The 20,000-nt window shown below is 43.9% G+C and overlaps 3 protein-coding genes across 4 annotated transcripts in view; 1 reads left to right on the forward strand and 2 right to left on the reverse strand.

The window, feature by feature from the left end:
- unc119.2 (unc-119 lipid binding chaperone B homolog 2) overlaps positions 1-20,000 on the forward strand; it is a 25,785-nt gene that overhangs the window by 3,859 nt on the left and 1,926 nt on the right. For both annotated transcript variants that reach the window (XM_060892769.1, XM_060892768.1), the window contains exon 2: positions 19,798-20,000. This exon is cut by the window's right edge and continues 141 nt beyond it. In XM_060892769.1, coding sequence (XP_060748752.1) covers positions 19,859-20,000 — 142 coding nt within the window. In that variant the 5' untranslated portion in view covers positions 19,798-19,858. The remainder of the gene's footprint in view (positions 1-19,797) is intronic.
- si:ch73-248e21.7 (mucin-2) lies at positions 6,812-11,207 on the reverse strand. Its single transcript, XM_060892861.1, has 2 exons — positions 10,897-11,207; positions 6,812-8,962 (listed from the first exon to the last, which is right to left on the reverse strand). The coding sequence occupies exon 2, from the start codon at positions 8,646-8,648 to the stop codon at positions 7,317-7,319; it is 1,332 nt and encodes a 443-aa protein (XP_060748844.1). The 5' UTR covers positions 8,649-8,962; positions 10,897-11,207; the 3' UTR covers positions 6,812-7,316.
- On the reverse strand, positions 13,097-17,383 carry si:ch73-248e21.5 (mucin-2). Its single transcript, XM_060892773.1, has 2 exons — positions 17,243-17,383; positions 13,097-16,932 (listed from the first exon to the last, which is right to left on the reverse strand). The coding sequence occupies exon 2, from the start codon at positions 16,919-16,921 to the stop codon at positions 15,185-15,187; it is 1,737 nt and encodes a 578-aa protein (XP_060748756.1). The 5' UTR covers positions 16,922-16,932; positions 17,243-17,383; the 3' UTR covers positions 13,097-15,184.

Genomic DNA, 20,000 nt, shown 5'->3' on the forward strand with positions numbered 1-20,000 from the left:
CACTACCCTTGGACTCGGACACAGATACTTTCCTCTCATCTCTTTCCTGGAGTTTATGTACTTCCTCTGCCCTATGTCTACTAAACCCAAGAAAACTTCTTGTTCTGCTCCTTGGTTTTCAGATGTGCTGCACAACAATCGAAGAGAGCTAAGATCATCAGAGAGAAAGTGGAAGAAATCACAACTTGATGCAGATCTTGATTCTTACCGAACACTCATGGCCAAGTTCTCCTCAGATGTGACTTCTGCCAAGACTTCCTTCTACAAGGAAAAGCTTGAAGCTTCCTCACATGACCCTCGGAAATTCCACAACATCATCTCTTCTCTGCTCAACCCCCCGGCTCCACCTTCTTCATCCTCCCTGACTGCAGAAGACTTTGCTTCTTTCTACCAGGAGAAGATTGAGGAAATCTGCTGGACCTTCACTTCAGCCCCGACTGCACTTACATCTCAGAGTATGGACTCCCCTACACCTTTGTTGTCGCATTTCTCAACTGTAACAGCAGAAGAGATTCTAAAACTCATCCAGTCTTGCAATCCTACCACCTGCCCATTGGATCCACTCCCTTCCACTATGCTCCAGACCATCTCGCAACACCTTCTGCCCTTCATTACCACTATCGCCAATAGATCCATAGCATCTGGTCAGGTACCAACTACTTTCAAGAGAGCAAGGGTTATTCCCATCCTGAAGAAACCTGCTGTGGATCCATCAGACATCAGTAACTACAGACCGGTATCACTTCTCTCGTTTCTTTCAAAAATTCTTGAACACATTGTCTTTAATCAACTGTCTGTCTATCTCTCACAGAACAACCTCCAAGACCCCAACCAGACTGGCTTTAAAGCAGCTCATTCCACAGAGACAGCCCTTTTAGATGTCTCTGAGAAACTACATGCTGCTAGATCAGCCAAACTCTCATCCGTCCTTATCCTCCTTGACCTTTCAGCAGCGTTTGATACGGTCAACCATAAGACTCTCTTAGCCACCCTCAGGAGTCTTGGGATTTGCGGATCAGCTTGGGAATGGTTCGCTTCCTACCTGGAAGGACGCTCATATCAGGTAACATGGAGGGGAGTGACATCTGCTCCACGCAGACTCTCCACTGGCGTCCCACAAGGCTCAGTACTTGGTCCTCTTCTTTTCTCCCTGTATACTCACTCTCTTGGTGAAGTTATTTCCTCACATGGGTTCTCTTACCACTGCTATGCTGATGATACACAACTTATCTTCTCTTTCCCACCCGCAGATGCCACAGCTTCTGACCGGATCTCTGCATGTCTGGCAGAAATTTCATCATGGATGACTGCTCATCAGTTAAAGCTTAATCCTAGCAAACCTGAGCTGCTCTTCATCCCAGGTGATTCATCCCCAGGTCATGATCTTGCTATATCCTTGCACAACGATCTGATCTCCCCTTCAGCCACAGCTCACAACCTTGGGGTAACCATGGACACTCAACTGTCCTTTTCCTCTCATGTTGCTAATGTGACTCGCTCATGTCAATTTCTTCTCTACAGCATTAAAAGGATTCGGCCATTTCTGTCCACACAGGCTGCTCAGGTACTTGTTCAGTCTCTTGTCATTTCTAGACTGGATTACTGCAATGCACTGCTGGCAGGTCTATCTATGACTGCAATCCGTCCTCTGCAAATGATCCAAAATGCAGCTGCCCGGCTTGTTTTCAACCTGCCAAAGTTCTCGCATACCACCCCGCTGCTGCGATCCCTCCACTGGCTTCCGGTAGCTGCACGCATCAGATTCAAAACACTGATGCTGGCCTACAAAGCCAAAAATGGACCAGCTCCCTCTTACCTCAAAGCCCTCATCACTCCTCGCACTGCACCCCGCACCCTCCGATCTACCAGCACTGCTCGACTGGTTCCACCATTTCTCAGGGTAAGAGGTAAGTTTACTACAAGACTCTTCTCTGTACTGGCACCAAGGTGGTGGAATGAACTTCCCCTAGAGGTCCGGACAGCTGAGTCACTGGATATTTTCAAGCGGCGGTTGAAGACCTACTTATTCAGGAAACACTTCAAGTAGCACTTCTTTCCTTATCTTTCGCATTTAAAAAAAAAAAAACACCTTTGACACTTTTTCATTGTAACTTTGAGCAAATGTTTTAAACTCATGGTATCTTAAGTATGTAACTTAGTGAGCCAGCATTAATGTATTCAATGATAGAGATTTAAGCACTTATGTACGTCGCTCTGGATAAGGGCGTCTGCAAAATGCTGTAAATGTAAATGTAAAACTCATGTGTGCTGATAATGTATCATATCGCGGTAAAGTAAAAGTGTATTAAACATTGGTATACTTAAGGTACATTATCAAGTACGCTAACAGTAGCCCCGCCCACAGGTGCTAACAGTAGCCCCGCCCACAGCCCCTGACACAAGCGGATCTTAGGTCTCGACCAGCAACGTTTTGGTGCTACTTAAGAACCACTTTTCCTGGTTCAGAGCCAGTGCTTTGGCTGTCGAAAAAGAAAGAACTGGTTCTAAATTAGGCTCCGAACCAGCACTCAAACTGCCTCGGGGGGAAAAGGGGCACTAGGGTATAAAAAGGAGAGCGGAATCACTAGACTTTGCCTCTACACTGTATGGACTCGACACTCTACACTGTATGGACTCGACACTCTACACTGTGTGGACTCGACACTCTACACCGTATGGACTCCACACTCTACACCGTATAGACTCGACACTCTACACCGTGTAGACTCGACACTCTACACTGTATGGACTCGACACTCTACACCGTGTGGACTCGACACTCTACACCGTGTGGACTCGACACTCTACAGTGTGTGGACTCGACACTCTACACTGTGTGGACTCGACACTCTACACTGTGTAGACTCGACACTCTACACTGTGTAGACTCGACACTCTACACTGTATGGACTCGACACTCTACACTGTATGGACTCGACACTCTACACTGTGTAGACTCGACACTACACTGTGTAGACTCGACACTCTACACTGTGTGGACTCGACACTCTACACTGTGTAGACTCGACACCCTACACTGTGTGGACTCGACACTCTACACTGTATGGACTCGACACTCTACACTGTGTAGACTCGACACTCTACACTGTATGGACTCAACACTCTACACTGTATGGACTCGACACTCTACACTGTGTAGACTCGACACTCTACACTGTATGGACTCGACACTCTACACTGTATGGACTCGACACTCTACACTGTGTAGACTCGACACTCTACACTGTGTAGACTCGACACTCTACACTGTATGGACTCGACACTCTACACTGTGTAGACTCGACACTCTACACTGTATGGACTCGACACTCTACACTGTATGGACTCGACACTCTACACTGTATGGACTCGACACTCTACACTGTATGGACTCGACAACTCTGAGTCTGAGTGTGTTTTTTACATGTAGATCCCTCGTCTGTGTGCCAGTCTTGAGGTTGATCCCTGATCTGTCTGGTCCGGACCAACCCGAAGACGGTTACTTTGTCAAACCACACAACTGACTACTAGTGGTGAGAAATCTGGACAATCACGAGACTGAACCAGCGACGGGATTCTGAGCTTATCGATCTTTCCATCTTCAGACAATCTGCCCCAAAGTTACATGAAAGTTCTGGGAACTGACTGTGTGCTACAACACGTATGCTTTAATCTTGTTAAACTACTTTAATCAAGCTTTGAGGAAAGCTGCCGCTGCATGCTGACGAGAACACTGAAGGGAACCTGTGCAGGTTAAAGCAAACTAAAAAGAGGAAATAAAGGCATTTGTCTGATGATTGATTGTCGAGAGGAAAAAAAAAGAAAAAAGAGGTTACAGACAGGTTACATGGGCGGTGGAAGAAGTAAAGATGGGAATGGGAATTTTTTAAGGTCCTGTAAACATTCTAATGTTCAAATTCATTAATTCATTCATTCATTTTCTACCGCTTATCCGAACTACCTCGGGTCACGGGGAGCCTGTGCCTATCTCAGGCGTCATCGGGCATCAAGGCAGGATACACCCTGGACGGAGTGCCAACCCATCACAGGGCACACACACACTCTCATTCACTCACGCAATCACACACTACGGACAATTTTCCAGAGATGCCAATCAACCTACCATGCATGCCTTTGGACCGGAGTACCCGGAGGAAACCCCCGAGGCACGGGGAGAACATGCAAACTCCACACACACAAGGTGGAGGTGGGAATCGAACCCCCAACCCTGGAGGTGTGAGGCGAACGTGCTAACCACTAAGTCACCGTGCCCCCTATGTTCAAATTATGATGACTAATTATGGACCTGGTTCTGTATCACAATATCGCATGTGGGTGATGGACTGTGGGTTTCCAGAAAAAGGTAGTTTTAATAAAATTAGTTTTAATAACATTAAGAAAAGTTGAGAGAAAAGTTGCATGAGGTTGCAAAGAAAAAAGTGAAAATAGACGAGAAGTAGATCGGGTTGTATATAATATTTGGGCAACTGAGGCCTAAACCAGAGCACACAAATTTGGGCAACTGAGGCCTAAACCAGAGCACACAAATTAATACACACAAACTAATTCACAATCTTCTTCTCTTCAGTGTTTTAAATCTTTTGTAGACCCAGACCTGGATGGCTGCCCACTCAGACCACCACCTCATGCACCTCACAGACAAACAGTAACCAACCACCACCTTGTTACACCGCTGCGGCTTCTACACCCGACTAACAGACGGTTTCCTCTCCATCAGGATGTTACACACGCAGACACACACAAAGGAATGCAGCTCTCAGTAAAAATGGATATGACAAAAATCTCTTTATGTAGACAAAAGGACGAGAAAACAGTCTCCAGTTATCTCGCACGATTGACAGAAGTACACGATGCACACAGCGGCCTCGAACGCCCTGATAACATGGCTGCAGCTGCTGATCTCACACTTACAGGGGTGGGTAAGTCTGACTTTTTTATGCAATGCGAGAAAGAAAAGCTTAAAGGTGGGGTCTCCGATGTTTGAAAGCCAATCACCAAAACAAACATGCCCCTAACCCAAATGGGTCCCACCCCTGTATCGATAGCTCCGCCCACACGTACATACGTAACCCAGGCAACTAACGGAAAGAAATGTGTCTTTATCATAGTTGAAGGGAAGAACAATGCGATTGCAGATAAACAAACAAGCAAATATGACACACAAGCATAATCATGTAAAGGACAAAGGCATATATTAGTTCTGTGTAACAAAACAAAACCAACGTTACTCACCTATCGAGAAGGAAGCCTGTTCCATGTCTAGCAAAAAATCAGAGTTTGCTGTTACACTTGTGAATGAAACCTGTGCTAAATATAATGAGCCCAGGTTTAAAGAAATGCCTGTGATTACACCTGTTGAACAAATACAGATACTGTTCCTAGTTGTCTCAGGAGCAGAACACTCTGTGATTGTGTGAATTTTACACTTCACCTAAAATGAGCAATCGCTCCCTGTTTATCAGGGACGTCAGTCATTCAGACATTCTCAGCGCCCTTAAGGTGCGAAACCGTAACTACACAGAAACCATTTGAATTCTCTTTTTGGTTTCTGAGTATTGATCAATAAATCTGTTGGGTCGAGATTTGATGTGCAAATAAAATTTAAATCTGATCAGCACATCACTAGGCTTTAATACAGAATGTGGAGATGACTCCTGCTTTGTAAAACAGTATCTCAGATCTCTGCATGTGTACTGATGGAAACTGTGTGCTTTTTCTTTTACTGATGTCACACACACTCTTGTGGGAAGAGCAAAAATTCTCATCTGTTCTTCTCACACAGACGACATAAACCCAGAAACTTTACACTGCACTGACCACAGACACGCACCAGATAAGAGCTGTGAGAAAGAGTGGTATAGGAAGTTAATTAAGCCAGATGTTCTGATGTTGAAGCGTTTGATATGGAGTGAGAACAGATAGATTAAGGTAGATTTATTTCAGGTTTCAGCTCGAGCTGGTTATTCACACCCATTCCAGATGAACCATGCATCTCCACAGCCAAATCCGCCAATGATGAGTGGGAAATTTTTTGGGTAAATGGATGTTACAGGTCACTCAGACTTATGACCGGGAACAAACTGAGCAGCCAGCTGTCTTTTACAGCTCAAAATTAAATGCATATATCACACCACTAAATTGTATGGTTAGGGCAAAGAGAGATGTGGAGATCCGACCTGATGATCAGATCCCAGCCCACGGTGAAAAATTGAAGCAACGTGTTTGTTCAGGGCCAGAACTGAAAAAAGGCTCAATATCCCCTAAAACCAGAAGCTATAGCAGGTATAACACCGGTGTTCAACTCCCTGTTAAAAGCTCTAGTTATTGGACCATGTGTGACGTCTCCTGTGTGAACCCCAGTGTTCCCAGTAAAGAAAATAAGCTGAAATTTGTTCAACAAGAAGTAAAGTTCCTCAGACATTTAATTTCTGCAGAAGGTAAATGACAGAGCATCATGGAGAGCCTCATGATTGTCTGAGTGTGGTTAATAAAGTTTGTAGCCCATGACCTGAGTCCAGTCTCGTGTGTTCTGACTCGTGTGTTCTGACTCGTGTGTTCTGACTCGAGTCTTCTGACTCGTGTGTTCTGACTCGTGTGTTCTGACTCGAGTGTTCTGACTCATGTGTTCTGACTCGAGTGTTCTGACTCGTGTGTTCTGACTTGTGTGTTATGCCCTTATCCGATAAGGGCGTCTGCCAAATGCTTGAAATGTAAATGTAAATAAATACATTTACATGTACTGTAAAATAAATAACAGAAAGAAATAAAGCAGCAGTTATGACACTGGACATAAAATACATAAATGATATCAATTTATCTATTGCTGCAGACAATATTACAGTACTGGCAGTGTTCAGGTCTGATCTTAGGTCTGATCTCAGGTCTGCCAGCTTTATAGCACTTTATTGTATACTGTGTCTATTTAAAATCTAAAATCAATACACAAATAAAAAAAAAAAAAGCAAAATGAAAATTCAAAGAGACGTGTGTGTGTGTGTGTGTGTGTGTGTTTGTGTGAAACAGAACCCACAGTTAAAGTCAATAGTCCAAAAACTACAGTTAAATTTTTTTTAGGTTTTGTTAAAAAGTTGGATGAAGATGAAGAAGGTAAAAAGATCATTTAAAATGTCTCTGACATCATCAGCTAAAAGTAAACATGTAAATTTAATTTAAAAATTACATTACAGCATCATTCTAAATGATTAATATAATTATTCAGATTATTCTGATCTCTTGACATGAGTGTGAGCTAGAAGGTGTTGAACTCATCAGTTTGTGGAACCGTGAAGGAGATTTCACACTGCGGTGGTGAGACAAAAAGTTTCTCCTCCATTAGGCTCCGCCTCCTTCTTGTTTGTCTTTCCTGCTGCTGCTTCAGCATCTGCATCCTCGCGCTTTCCTGCCTCATTTCTTTTCTCCTTCCCTTCCTCGTCGATGAACAGCAGAGGCTCTTTCTCCTCCCAGTGCTTGACCTCAGGTGACCCCGGTCGTCCCACGCCTCCATTCTCCTCCAGCGTCGAGAATGTGCTGAGCCCCGTCACCTCCACTCCATCTGTCTTCTTCTCCTCTCCTTGTGCCTCAACGTCCTCTGGACCTTCGCAATCTCTGCCTCCTAATTTTACAGGCCCCGCCCAGACATCATCCTCTGTGTCTTTTTTCTTCTTGGACCTTTGTCCCTTCATGTACCCAAAGTTCTGCTGACCACTTTGCCTCCTGCGCTTGATGACGATGGCCATGACGCACAGAGTGGTTAATATGCAGAAGATGACCAGCGCTATGACAGCAATGATTAGCCAGGTAGCTCCTTTTTTATCCCCTTCAGTATGGGCAGTGTTGGTGGATGATATCTCCCTGGGGTGTGCACTATTAAGGGATGTGAGCATGGACGGCTCTTGGGTGGTGGTGGTGGGCATGAAGTTGGGTGTGATGGTGGGGGTGGTGGTGGGCATGAAGGTGGGTGTGATTGTGGGGGTGGTGTTGGGCATGGTAGTGGGTGTGATGGTGGGGGTGGTGGTGGGCGTGGTGGTGGGTGTGGTGGTGGGGGTGGGGGTAGACATGGTTGTGGGGGTGGGGGTGGGGGTAGACATGGTTGTGGGGGTGGGGGTAGGAGTGTTATTTGGTGAGGTGTCAGTAGTCTCCACCTCCACTGTTGTAGGTGTAGAAACTTCTGGTTTTGTGCTCATGGATGTTTGAAGAGGAATGGTTGGAGATGGTGATGGTGTCTGAAGAGGCTCTGTGATGGTGATGATCGCCGTGTTCTCATCCTGCATGGAGTTAGTGGTAAGTCTGTAAGGATCAGCTGGAGAGGAGAGGTCATATGTCTTCATGGTGTTGTGTACAAAAATGGCTGTAGACTCTGCAGTGGTCAGAAGTTCTGAAGAGGTCAGAAGCTCCTGAGTGGGCATCATATGTTCTTCTGATGTTTTTACTTTTTCAGCCTCAGTTATAAGACTGTTGTTGGTGAGCTCAGATGCATTAAGGTTTATACCTGGGTTCGTTTCTGTCACCAGTGAGGAGACACTCTGCATCACACTCATGGGATCAGTGTTTGCATCCTGTGCCTTCAGGAGCATGACATCTGGTCCAAAAGCCAGCGAGAAGACCAAAGTAATAAATAGAAGGTACATCTTGTTTCACTGCAGCCACAGGGTTAAGACTTCTTTCTTTTTTTTTTAAACAGAGGATCAGATATGATGGATGATCTTGAGGTCTTGAGCTTCAGGAGCTCCAGAAAATCACATCTACAGCTTCTTCAGCAGAGATTTAAAGATGCTGACTCGTTGCTAATAACCATCGCGTTTCATCGCAAGTCTTGGGTTGTTCCTGTCCCTGTGCTGTGGCTGTTTTTTGAGGTTAATGTAAGCCGGAAAGACACAACCCTTCTCTTCCTCTTTCTCCCTCGTCTCTCTCTCTCATTCGCTCGTTTTCTAGTTCAGTGCAGCTGGGGTGTGGTGCAGAATGTAGAAGAGATGAGAAAGAAAGAGAGGAAAAGTGATGATTAGTCATTAAAATACTGAGCTGAAAATATAGTAATGCAAAATTAGTTCAAATAAAACATTTTTAATAATTAAAAAATGAACCGCCTGATGAACTGACTCGGTTTCTAGCAGTTTATTTGCTGTTACAACCACAGACTCAGTAATATGAATTAATTGATTAAATAAAGTACAGAGACACTGAAGACCAGTAATGTGTGTAATGTGTGTGAGGTGTGTAAGGTGTGTAAGGTGTCTAATGTGTGTAATGTGTGTGAGGTGTGTAAGGTGTGTAATGTGTGTGTTTGGTGTGTAATGTGTGTAAGGTGTGTAATGTGTGTTTGGTGTGTAATGTGTGTAAGGTGTGTAAGGTGTGCAATGTGTGTAATGTGTGTAATGTGTGTGATGTGTATAATGTGTGTGATGTGTGTGTGAGGTGTGTAATGTGTGTGATGTGTGTGAGGTGTGTAATGTGTGTGAGGTGTGTGAGGTGTGTAATGTGTGTGAGGTGTGTAATGTGTGTGAAGTGTGTGAGGTGTGTAATGTGTGTGAGGTGTGTGATGTGTGTGTGAGGTGTGTAATGTGTGTGATGTGTGTGAGGTGTGTAATGTGTGTGAGGTGTGTGATGTGTGTGAGGTGTGTAATGTGTGTGAGGTGTGTGATGTGTGTGAGGTGTGTAATGTGTGTGAGGTGTGTGAGGTGTGTGAGGTGTGTAATGTGTGTGAGGTGTGTAATGTGTGTGAGGTGTGTGTGAGGTGTGTAATGTGTGTGATGTGTGTGAGGTGTGTAATGTGTGTGAGGTGTGTGATGTGTGTGAGGTGTGTAATGTGTGTGAGGTGTGTAAGGTGTGTGATGTGTGTAATGAGTGTGATGTGTGTGTGAGGTGTGTAATGTGTGTGTGAGGTGTGTAATGTGTGTGATGTGTGTGAGGTGTGTTATGTGTGTAATGTGTGTGATGTGTGTGAGGTGTGTGATGTGTGTAATGTGTGTAATGTGTGTGAGGTGTGTAATGTGTGTGAGGTGTGTGATGTGTGTAATGTGTGTAATGTGTGTGAGGTGTGTAATGTGTGTGAGGTGTGTGAGGTGTGTAATGTGTGTAATGTGTGTGAGGTGTGTAATGTGTGTGAGGTGTGCAATGTGTGTGAGGTGTGTGAGGTGTGTAATTTGTGTGAGGTGTGTAATGTGTGTGAGGTATGTAATGTGTGTGAGGTGTGTGAGGTGTGTAATGTGTGTGAGGTGTGTAATGTGTGTGAGGTGTGTGATGTGTGTGAGGTGTGTAATGTGTGTAATGTGTGTGAAAGTGACACATTACACTTAAAACATATAAACACGTATAAACACATTAAAACTTGTAAACACTTGTAAACACTTATAAACACTTATAAACATATAAACACAAACACTTATAAACATATAAATACTTATAAACATATAAACACTTATAAACATATAAACACATAAACACTTATAAACATATAAACACATAAACACTTATAAACATATAAATACTTATAAACATATAAACACTTATAAACATATAAACACAAACATATAAACACTTATAAACATATAAACACATAAACATATAAACCCTTCTAAACATATAAACATATATAAACACATATAAACACTTATAAACACATATAATCATATATAACACCATGTAGTGGAAAGTTACTTATTCACACATGTAGAGTTGAACACAGCGGTGTGCTGCAGTGCTGAACATTGTGGTGTTGGTTACAGAGGAAACGTTGAGCTCTGATCACACAGTGTTTTCAGCTATCATTCTGGAAGACGTTTATTACAGATAGGGTTTTGTCTCGCATGTGTATGTGCTCTAATCCCGTCATGGACTTTACATCATTGTTGTGTTAATAAACTCAAACATGTTACTCACCTTCATGAGCGAGTTCTTTCTCCAGCGCCGTCACCGAGTCTAACACGCGTCTGTGACAGAAAAAACATCTCACACGTCTATCGATGACCCATATCCTCCTCCTGCTCCTCCTCTCTTCCTCTAACTCACTTATTTTATCGTCTGTGTGTGTGTGTGTGTGTGTGTGTGTGTGTGTGTGTGTGTGTCTTTTCCCTGTAGCTCTGTGTCTCACAGCTTCTCTGCACCTGAGACACAGCAATGAACACACACACTGAAGTTTAGAGAAAAAGAAGAAGCTAGATAGGAAGCTGGGTGCTGGGTGTGTTTTAACGTGTGTGTGTGAGTGTGTGTGTGTGTGTGTGTGTGCGTGTGTGTGTGTGTGTGTCTGGGGAGTGGATTCATTGTGTAAAGTGTGAAAATGCGCTCAACCCTCAGTCTCAGGGCCTCGACCTCATCCTGTGTGCTTGCATGCTCTCGATTTCTTTACGTTTATCATGCTGATGTGTGACGTGTCCAGGGTTGATATGTGTGTCTCTGTCACTCTGTGTGTTTCACACTCACCACATGTGTCTCCGTGGTAACTGGGGTTCAACCAATGGAACATTTTTACCTTCTGTTCATCTTCCTGTAATTCAGCCAGAGTTAAACAATGTGTGTGTGTGTGTGTGTGTGTGTGTGTGTGTGTGTGTGTGTGTGTGTGTGTTCTGGTATTCTCTGACTGACTTGTTTTGAGTGATGTGTACTGCTTTGTCATGTCTCAGTCTTTGAGCTGAAGTCTTGTTGCTGATCACATTGTGTAACAAACACAGCAGTAACATCATCAGTCAGTCAACATAAAGGCGTCAAATCCCTCGTTAATGAAGTGTAACTTTCTCACATCTCACTGTGGTTTCTGTAGAGGCTACACCCCACTGAAGCATGGGACCACTGTGGGATAGATGGACAGACACACACACACACGCACACACACACAAACACACACACACACACACACAGAGACACACACACAGACACACACAAACACACACACACACACACACACACAGAGACACACACAGACACACACATGCACACACACAAACACACACACACACACACACACACACACAGAGACACACACACAGACACACACAAACATGCACACACAGAGACACAGACACACACATGCACACACACATGCACACACGCACACACACACAGACACACACACACAGACACACACGCACACACGCGCACACACAGACACACACACACAGACACACACACACACGCACACACACACGCGCACACACACACAGACACACACACACGCACACACACACGCGCACACACGCACGCACACACAAGCACACACACACACACACCGATGGCACTTTCCTCTGTGATGCATCACGTAGATAAATGAGTTAAAATGTTTTGGTGGCTTCAGGTGTCTCAGAATGTTCACTTTATCCTTCTTCACTTTGTGTCTGTCGTGTGATAGGGCAGAGCTGGCTGGTGGGCGGGACTTAATTAGGGAGAAAACCTGTGAGTTTAAGCTGGATAACAGAAGTGAGTGAATGATCCGTGATAATTTGACACAGATGTTAGAGAAATGAGGTTCAGGTTTAAACATCAGGTGATGAGACAGAGACTGATGAAGCTTAAGAACAATTGTCACCTGTAAAAACCTTCTTTTTCTAATCTATACTCAAGCTCCCAGATTAGGACTTGATCACAGCTCTACGTTTCATTGGCAGCATGTCTGATCAGGACTTTACCGATTAGCTCATCACTTCTGCATGTCTTCCTCTTAATTCCTCAGCACTAAATAAGAGAAACATGCGACTAGGTTATTTCCTCTTTTCACACACTGTTCCTTTTGTACACAGTGTTTGTGTGTATGCTCTCTAACGCTCAAACCGTCCGGATGATGAAACTGTTTAAACACAATCAGTGTGAGCTGCTGCAGTGTCTCTGCTCATGTAGGCTTTATTACACATCATACGTTAGAAGTGTTCACTGTTTTTATAACAGAAGTCAGAACAGGAAATAACTCCTTTCAAAAGTATGATGTGTTCCTTCTGTAATAAATAGACAAAGTGAAATAGAAAATGGGGAAGGAATAAAACATGGGTTTATGCTCTTAAAGGAAAATAATCAAGCTGGACTGGGACAAAAAGACCTCATGCCCACTCAGGTCTCACACACACACACACACACACACACACACACACACAGATTTACTGTAATATACACACGCTGGCCAATTTATTAGGAACCCTTTACACATCCACTCTGTCATATTATTATCTAATCAGCCAATCAGGTGGCACAAATATGACAACATCAGACACCAGACTGTGAAATGGTGGTTAGTTCCAGATGACTGGTCTGAAACTGGGATTTTTTACAGATTCGTCTATTGAGTTTACACAGAAAAAGAACAGAGGAGAGGGGAAGCACCGGTCTCCTCCATCAGGCCCTCAGATGTGGAACCTGGTGATATCGGCTGCTTCTGAAAAGAAAAGCATGATGGTTTAACGTTGTGAGCACAAAGTTAAGGCTTGAGGGTCAGTAATGTTTGTTACACATCCAGTAAAAGGTTAAAGTGCAACAGTCACATAGTGACATCATCAACACAACACTACAGACTACTTTATGCAAATTAGCTGCATAGCACTGAGTGTAGATTTGTTAATAACGGTTTTTAAAGCATGTTGGAGCAGAAATGTGTGGCAGTGGATTCTGATGAAAAAAGATCAGAACCTTCAGAAGTCCATCATGTTTCTCAAAGCTGTGTGTGTGTGTGAGACGAGTCATCAAGAAGAGAAAGAAAGATGATGATACTCTGATGATTGACAGGTTTGTTCCTGTCATGTGTTGTGGACAGAATAATATAAAACACACTGTTATTTACATACAGTTTATTAAACCAAACACCAGAATTCCATTTAGGAGGCAACTGTAGCTGTGTGTGTGTGTTTATGTGTGTGTGTGTTTGTGTGTGTGTTTATGTGTGTTTATGTGTGTGTGAGTGTGTGTGTGTTAATGTGTGTTTGTGTGTGAGTGTTTGTGTTTGTGTGTGTGTGTGTGTTTATGTGTTTGTGTGTGTGTTTGTGTGTTTATATGTGTGTGTGTGTGTGTGTTTGTGTTTGTGTGTCTTTGTGTGTTTATGTGTGTTTATGTGTGTGTGTTTGTGTGTGTGTTTATGTGTGTTTATGTGTGTGTGTGTTAATGTGTGTTTATGTGTGTGTGTTTATGTGTTTGTGAGTGTGTGTGTGTTTATGTGTGTTTATGTGTGTGTGTTTGTGTGTGTGTGTGTTTATGTGTGTTTATGTGTGTGTGTGTTTGTGTGTTTATGTGTGTGTGTTTATGTGTGTTTATGTGTGTGTGTTTATGTGTGTGTGTGTGTGAGTGTGTGTGTGTTTATGTGTGTGTGTGAGTGTGTGTTTATGTGTGTTTATGTGTGTGTGTGTTTATGTGTGTGTGTTTATGTGTGTGTGTGAGTGTGTGTTTATGTGTGTTTATGTGTGTGTGTGAGTGTGTGTTTATGTGTGTTTATGTGTGTGTGTGTTTGTGTGTTTATATGTGTGTGTTTATGTGTGTGTGTGTGTGTGTCTGTGTGTGTGTGTTTATGTGTGTTTGTGTGTGTGTGTTAATGTGTGTTTGTGTGTGTGTGTGTGTTTATGTGTGTGTTTGTGTGTTTATATGTGTGTGTGTTTGTGTGTGTGAGTGTGTGTGTGTTTATGTGTGTGTGTGTTTGTGTCTTTATGTGTGTGTGTTTGTGTGTGTGTTAATGTGTGTTTATGTGTGTGTGTGTTTGTGTGTTTATGTGTGTGTTTATGTGTGTGTGTGTGAGTGTGTGTGTTAATGTGTGTTTATGTGTGTGTGTGTTTATGTGTGTTTATGTGTGTGTGTGAGTGTGTGTGTGTGTTTATGTATGTTTATGTGTGTGTGTGAGTGTGTGTTTATGTGTGTGTATTACTGCTCCCTGTTCACTATATAGTTCACTATTTTGTTTGTGTGATTGTTTGGAGCCGAACATGAGAACAGACTGATAAAACCCCAGTGTTTATAAAGTCCCACAATGCACTGCAAATCAAATCATCTAGAGAGTGGAGCCATGACCCATAATGCACTCTGGTGTTTGTAGGAAATAGGGACTAGGCCGTTCTGTTGGACACAGACTCCTCCACCTCTCTCTCTCTCTCTCTCTCTCTCTCTCTCTCTCTCTCTCTCTCTCTCTCTGTCTCTCTCTGTCTCTCTCTCTCTCTCTCTCGGTCTCTCTCGCACTCTCTCTCTCTCTCGGTCTCTCTCTCGGGCTCTCTCATTCCTCGTTGGCTTCACATTGTGACTCCTCGTCGTTTCTCACTCTCCCATTTGCGTACCAAAACTCTGTTATGTCCTTCATCGTCACCTTTGGCTGAATCCACATGTCCATGTCCTCCTCTTCATCCTTCCTCGTCCTCACTCGCCTTGCTCTGTTTCTTCTCTTGTCCTCCTCCGCCGTGGCTCCTTTGGCATACCAGAACTCCACTCTCTCCTTGTTGGACGAGTCTGGCTCCGCCCACAGGCTCTCTTTCTCCTTTGCTGTTCTGTCCCTCCATCCTCGTCCACTTGCCCTCTTTCTTACGATAGACAGACGCACCCACAGGAACACGGTGAGGCCCAGGAAGATGGATGCTACCATCCCGAGAGTCCACAGTGTGATGAAACAGACCAGGTTCGAGACCCGTCGAGACCGAGATGACGAACCGTGGCTGAGGCAGTTTGTCCAGAGTGGTGTCTCTGTCTCTGATATGGAGATGTTCTTGAGCATGGTGCTGTTGGTGCTCCAGGTGTCCTGAGTGTTTGTAGGCCATGCTCCAGCTCTCCAAGTTGTATTTGTCATGTCATCATACACAGTCACTTGAGTTGTTGTGAGATCTTCTGTGTTCTCCTGCGTTTTCCAGTCCATCATCTTAGTAGTAGACACCAGGGGTTCCTCTGTGTTCTCTGTGGAGTAACTCTCCTCTGTGGGGTGTTGTCTGCTTGGGACTTGTGTAGAATGACCTGGTGTTGCTGTTGTATTGATTGTTCCTGATGTTCCTGCAGGTGTCTCTGTCTCTGATGTGGAGATGTTTCTGAGCAAGGTTTTGTTGCTACTCCTGATGTCTTCTGAGTTTATGGGCCATGCTTCATCTCTCCCAGTTGTACATGTTGTGTTATTGCACATGTTTCCTGGAGTTGTTGTGAGATCTTCTGTGTTCTCCTCTGTTTTCCAGTCCATATTAGACACCAGGGGTTCCTCTGTTTTGTCTGTGAAATCGCTGATTACTTGTGTAGAATGGACCTGCTTTGCTGTTATGTTGATATGTCCGGATGTTCCTGCAGGTGTGGCAGTGTTCATGGTGACATCTGTAGGTGTTTGTTTTGTAGAAAGTATCTCCAGAAAGGTTCCTGCTGTAGATGGAGCTGGACTTTTGTCTGTTGTGTCATAACTTCCTCTAGATTGTGTTACATCAGTTTGGTGTGTTGAGTAAATCAGAGGCACCTCCCCACCGGTGGTGTTTGCTTCATCAGTATCACTTGTTCTATCTTCTGTCCAACTTGCAGATGTTGTTGTTTGGACATCATGGTCCAGCTGGACGGATGTTTTGGATGTTGTGATCTCAGTCATGTCCTGTATGTTTATACTCTTGCTTTCAGGGCTGGTTCCTGTTTCTGTTTCTTCAGTCATGACACTTGTGCTGTTTGTAGAGACGGTCGTCTCTGTGAGACTCATGATGTTGTGGTCAGAGGTGCTGATGGTGTTGTTTCTTCTGCCATCCTCCAGCGAGCTCGTAAAGGCGCTCAGCTCCCATCTCATCCCATCTGACAGCAGTTCCTCTGCTGACGTAACTGTGGTCATCGTTGCTGTTTTTGTACTGACGTCTTGGTTTGTCGTGAATTTTCTTGGTTGTGAGGTTGTTGTGGAGACGTCCAGCTCATGTCTGGTCAGAAGGTCTGTGTGGTTTTCATGAAGAGCGCAGAGAGTTAAAACCTGAGCAAACCAGACAGTTAGAGACACGGCGTGCTTCTTCATCCTGACAAGTTCTGGAGGTTTAAAACACAGACATGAGTGAGAAATACACACACACACACACACACACACAGACACACACACATGCGCGAAGTCGTAATTTTTTTACTTCTCAGATTATTTATTTTACAGTAATGAAGTTCAGCCTTTGAGTGGAAAGTAAAACAAAAACTCAGAGCACAAGCTGTTAAAGTCGGTGTGAAACCACACACATGCGGGTCTACTGACAGAAACACAGAACCTCAGAACCCAACCCTCCGACTCGTTCTCACATATTTAACATCTATAAATTAACCGAACAACATAAACATAAACACACAGTACCTTAATGTCCCTGTGCTTCTCATCGCCTCCTCTCTTCCTCTTTCTCCATGGTTTCCTCTTTTGCGTGTTCAGCTCTTGCCACAGATGCTTTCTGGGATACTTTACACCCCCGGCAGACTCGAGGCGGAAATGACTGTTTGGTTACCATGGCGACAACGGGAAGAGGTGTGAGGTGGAGGGAGGATGTGGTGTGGTGGCTCCACCTCATCTCATGCAGAAGAAAATGGGTTTGAACATCCGGTTGACTCATAAAGAATAAAGACAACGACTTACAGGTCTGCTCAGGTCACATAAGGTGGAGTGCAACATTATTTAACTCTAAGATGGTGAAAATTCTCTCACTGTTCCAAAGAGCTGACACTGGAGACTCCTTCTGTACATGTTACACAAACGCATTTCTCCTCACAGGAAACTTCACCATCAACAATATTTTTTTAATATAAGATTTTAATCTATTTCTGATCAGCAGAGTGTGAGCTGTTACACACCCTGTGAATGAGCAGTTACCGTAGAAACGATAAGGCATCAGAGAAAGCACAATTATATAAAGCCGATGTTAGAGCATATCTAGAGTGATATTGTATGTGGAGTGAGGTGTGTGTAATGTACTGATTAACTACAAACACACACATGCACACATACCCACACACACACACACACACACTTATGCACACACACACATACACAGACACACACACACACGAAGATCCACATGACCCAGTGTTTGAAAGGAGATCTAAAGGATGTGGTTTTTTATGCTCCGTCACACCTACTTCGATCTAAAGGTGCAGGCTATTTGGTAATAGCTCAAGTACAAAAGTCTCCAGCAGGGGGCAGAGCTTTTTCTCACAGAGCCCCACAGTTATGGAACAGACTTCCAATTAGTGTTCGTGACTCAGACACAGTCTCAGTGTTTAAGTCCACGATAAAAACTCATTTGTTTAGTTTAGATTTTTATGAATAGCTTTTCTTAGGTAAAGGAGCAGATCTGCAGGGTTCATGTTTATAGAGTGTTTGGTGAACTGGGATGTCTGGATGTTGTCTCCTTGCCACCATCACAAGTCACTCAGGTCTGCAGACTGTGGAGTGGTGAGACGCTTTACATCCCAGGATGCCCTCATGTCTGTGTCACCTTCTGGCTCTAGTATTTTAGTTATGATGTCATAGCTAGTCTTGATGGAGTCCCTGTCTGCACTTTCATTCATTCATTCATTCATTCATCTTCTACCGCTTATCCGAACTACCTCGGGTCACGGGGAGCCTGTGCCTATCTCAGGCGTCATCGGGCATCAAGGCAGGATACACCCTGGACGGAGTGCCAACCCATCACAGGGCACACACACACACACTCTCTTCCTGTCTGCACTTTGCACATAATTTACATTGTTCATCACCTGATTACAATCATACCTAACAATTTTTCTCCCCTCTCTCTGTCGAGCTATATACGCCACTCCGGAGCTCCCAGTGTTCCGAGTTCCTAGCCTGATCGTCTCTTCTTATGGAGCTACATCATCAATCCTGATGTAATACACCTGGTTGGAGTCTCATCACCTTGTGGTCACCCTGCTGGGGGATTGATCTTCATGGTCAGTCAGTGTCTCATGGGATTGTTGCGCATGAAGACACCCGGAGACGTCATGCCTTTTGAACCAATGTTGTGTCAGTCAGCTGTATGTTCTGGTGTTTATCAGCAATCAGGTCTGTGCTGAACTCAGAGTTTATGATGATGTAGAAAGGACATTATTTACATTTACACTATTTACTGTAGAGTGTCACCCAAATGAGGATGAGGTTCACTTCTGAGTCTGGTTCCTCTCAAGGTTTCTTCCTCTTATCATCTCAGGGAGTTTTTCCTCACCGTCATCGCCTCCGGCTTGTTCATTAGGGATTTTCTCTCTCTTCTGTTTCCATACTTCTGTAAAGTTAATTTGACTTGTTAAAAGTGCTATACAAATGAATTGAATTGAAATTTCATTGGAAAAGGGATTCTGTTAAATGCTGTAAATGTAAATGACAATAAAAGCTTCTTGACTTGACTTGATCTCCTACTGGACAGGATTCATTCTGTTTCTCCTTCTGACTGATGGACACCAGGATCTCGGGGATTCCACTGAGTGATATATACGCTCAAGTGCAAAAGTTTGTGTCCCCCACGGGTGTGGAATGGAGAAAACATGAATCACGATGTCACTGGGTCTGAGCTGATCTGTATACGGACTACACCGGAGTTTAGAGACACGTTATCACTAAAACCAGAACTGTTTAACGTTTGGCTTCTTTATTTTGTTTTAGGGTGTGTAATCAAACTGTTTTGCAATCAATTAGCAGTGAATATGTATCCTGGTCTCCAAACTTTAAAAAATAAAAGTGTAAAAGATGAAGCTGGTTTACATTCCAGTTCAAACTGAACCCTGTGTGTGTAGTGTTTGTCCCGTGCAGGCTGCCGACGCTGCTGCTGCTGTGTTTAATTAGGGATTGTCTCGGATTAGGGGTGTGAGAACCTAAATCCATTTAATCCGTATGTGTGTGTGTGTGTGTGTGTGGGCCTTTAGTTCAAACACTGAGCCCCAGAGACAAGACACAACTCCAAGTGCAGTGACGGAGACATGAGACATGGATAGTGAGGACGAGAATGAGCATGAGATGTCTTTTGAAAAACGTGAGGAGAGTCAGGAGAAGGAGAATGAAGCAGAGGATGAGACAAGAGAGAAGGATGATGAGGAAGATGAGGAGGAAGAGGAGGAGAGAGTAGACA

Source organism: Tachysurus vachellii, chromosome 18 (assembly GCF_030014155.1).
Source record: "Tachysurus vachellii isolate PV-2020 chromosome 18, HZAU_Pvac_v1, whole genome shotgun sequence".
Classification (NCBI taxonomy): Eukaryota; Metazoa; Chordata; class Actinopteri; order Siluriformes; family Bagridae; genus Tachysurus; species Tachysurus vachellii.

Bases quoted from the DNA above. Each gene is read 5' to 3' on its own strand.
- si:ch73-248e21.7 (XM_060892861.1), bottom strand. From the start codon at position 8,648: ATGTACCTTCTATTTATTACTTTGGTCTTCTCGCTGGCTTTTGGACCA.
- si:ch73-248e21.5 (XM_060892773.1), bottom strand. From the start codon at position 16,921: ATGAAGAAGCACGCCGTGTCTCTAACTGTCTGGTTTGCTCAGGTTTTA.